The sequence below is a fragment of the Thamnophis elegans genome, chromosome 5 (genome assembly GCF_009769535.1).
Source record: "Thamnophis elegans isolate rThaEle1 chromosome 5, rThaEle1.pri, whole genome shotgun sequence".
NCBI lineage: Eukaryota > Metazoa > Chordata > Lepidosauria > Squamata > Colubridae > Thamnophis > Thamnophis elegans.
In genome coordinates this window covers 97,797,935-97,800,614 of record NC_045545.1, presented here as the reverse complement: position 1 = coordinate 97,800,614, position 2,680 = coordinate 97,797,935, and the positions used below count along the sequence as shown (strand labels likewise).

Here is a 2,680-nt window from a genome sequence, read left to right as displayed (position 1 = left end):
ATTCTTTCCTTTCCTCCCTTTTTTCTCTTCCTTTCTCTTTCCTTTCTTTCTTCCCTTCCTTCCTTTCATTATTCTTTCCTTCCTTCCTTTCCTTCCTTCTTTCTTTTCCTTCCTTACTTTCTTCCTTTCTCCCTCGTCCCTCCCTCCCTTCTCTTCCTTTCTCTTTCCTTTCTTTCCTTCCTTTCATTATTCTTTCCTTCCTTCCCTCCCTCCTTTCTCTTTCTTCCTTCTTTCTTTTCCTTTCTTCCTTTTCCCTCCCTCCCTTCTCTTCCTTTCTCTTTCCTTTCTTTCCTTCCTTCTTTTCATTATTCTTTCCTTCCTTTCTTCCCTCTTTTCTCTCTCTTCCTTCTTTCTTTTCCTTCCTTCCTTTCTCCCTCTTCCCTCCCTCCTCTTCCTTTCTCTTTCCTTTCTTTCTTTCCTTCCTTTCATTCTCCTTTCCTTCCTTCCCTCCTTTCTCTTCCTTCCTTCTTTCTTTTCCTTTCTTCCTTTTCCCTCCCTCCCTTCTCTTCCTTTCTCTTTCCTTTCTTTCTTTCCTTCCTTTCTTCCCTCTTTTCTCTCCCTCTCTCTCTTCCTTCTTTCTTTTCCTTCCTTCCTTTCTTCCTCTTCCCGCCCTCCATCCCTTCTCTCGCAGGTATCCTGGGCTTAAGCCATGGAGCGCTTTAAAGGGTACCTTGAATCTTGGATTGGGTCTTCTGCGGAGATTTCTTTTCCTCCTTCTTCATCCCTGAAGATACGGGGAGTGGCAGGAGCAATCTGATTTTGGGCCTTTTGGGCACTTCTTCCCTTTCCCATTGGCTGTAATCCTAAATTTGCCCCCCGGGTGGGGGGATGGGGGGGGGAATACAAGCAATGCATTTTCATTAAAACAATGAGACATACACACATACATACATACATACATACATACATACATACATAGATTTTCCCCGTGTCTTTGGGAATGAACAGAAGCCTGGAAGCCCTTGACGAAGCCCAAAATTTCTGCTGCTAAGTGAGACGTGAGCAAAAGTGAACTGCGCTCCATTTTACGCTCTTTCTTGTGACGTTCGTTAAGTGAAGCACAGCAGTTGTTCAGTTAGGAGCACGATTGTTAACTGCGGAGTGGTGCAGAATGCAGCACTGCAGAGGCCACCTGGCTGTCCCGGCAGGCCTGGGGCTGATGAGTTCCCAACCCCACTCGAATGGTTGTGGCTGTTGATGACTTTTTAATTTGTTTTTTTGTATTGTTTTGTCTTCTTGGTTTTTTGTGCTCCCCCTTTCCCTATTTGGTTTGTTAGCCGCCCTGAGTCCCCTTGGGGAATAGGGCAGCATACAAGTTTAATCAAATCAAATCAATACTTCTGCTGATCACCGGCTGCCTGAAATTTGGCAGTTCGAATCTCATCAGGCTCAAGGTTGACTCCATCCTTCCATCCTTCTGAGGTGCGTAAAATGAGGACCCAGATTGTTGGGGGGCAAATATGCTGACTCTGTAAACCGCTTAGAGAGGGTGGTAATAGCAATAGCAATAGCAGTTAGACATATATACCGCTTCATAGGGCTTTCAGCCCTCTCTAAGCGGTTTACAGAGTCAGCATATCGCCCCCAACAACAATCCGGGTCCTCATTTCACCCACCTCGGAAGGATGGAAGGCCGAGTCAACCCTGAGCCGGTTGAGATTTGAACAGCCGAACTGCAGAACTGCAGTCAGCTGAAGTAGCCTGCAGTACTGCACTCTAACCACTGCGCCACCTCGGCTCCACATAAACACTGTGAAGCGGTATATAAGTCTAAGGGCTATTGCTATTGCTAAGATCATCAGTGTGAGTGCTGATGCTGTGATAGGTAATTAGAGTTGATCAGTGCTAAGTAGCTAGCCCTGATGATGTTACCTAGTTTGGCTAATGAAATGTCTGAAATTAAACAATCAAGAAGGGAATGTGGTTTGTGGAGAGGAGGAGGAGGAGGAGGAGGACTGTGGTGTCCTTGATGCTTTCTTGCAGCAGGCATTTGATTACCCAATCCAGTAACGCTGATGATGTTACCTAGTTGGGCTATGAAATGTCTGCAAGAAAACAACCAAGCTCAGAGAGCGCCAAGGATCACCCATACTCCCACCTGTTCTGACCCCCCTCCTCTGTCTAGTAACGAATGCCGAGACAAGCTTAACTGGAATGTACTTTAATAGCAAGAAACCAAAACCTCGGTGGCTGAAAGCCAAGCATAACAAACATATAAGGACCTTGGCAGCAACTCAAGACAAGCTTTGGCAGCAATCCAGCCTGCCAAGCTAGTTACAAAAGTTCTCCAACTTTTAGTCAATGCGTTGACTTCTGCAAGAGGGGCGTGTGGACAAGCAGTCCTTTTTATAGTCTGGAGAGGAGCCTAATGACCACCAGCTGAGTGCAATCACCTCCTGTAACTGCGCAACTGTTCCTGACGCCTATTAGCTCTTCGGTGCCGGGCATCCAGGAACAACTCACTACTGGCTTCCGGATCGCTCTCCCTTGTCTCCTCCCCACTGGTCCAAGGCTCAGGCGCCTCCGGGTGGCCAACCAGCCTCTCTGCACCCTGCTCGGAGTCGGAACCCTGTCCAGGGTCCTCCACATCCTCCAGAGTCAACTCATCGGGCCCCTCGCTGTTGGAGTCTGGTGGCAGCTCCAACGGCTCCTGCTGGGCCACAATACTCACCTATTATAT

General features: G+C 47.6%; 1 protein-coding gene across 1 annotated transcript in view; it reads right to left on the bottom strand.

The window, feature by feature from the left end:
- C5H20orf96 (chromosome 5 C20orf96 homolog) overlaps positions 1-1,024 on the bottom strand; it is a 9,351-nt gene extending 8,327 nt beyond the window's left edge. Inside the window, exons 1-2 of the mRNA XM_032218639.1 lie at positions 908-1,024; positions 671-803 (exon numbers count right to left, since the gene is read on the bottom strand). Coding sequence (XP_032074530.1) covers positions 671-803; positions 908-1,024 — 250 coding nt within the window. The remainder of the gene's footprint in view (positions 1-670; positions 804-907) is intronic.
- Positions 1,025-2,680: the final 1,656 nt, after the last annotated feature.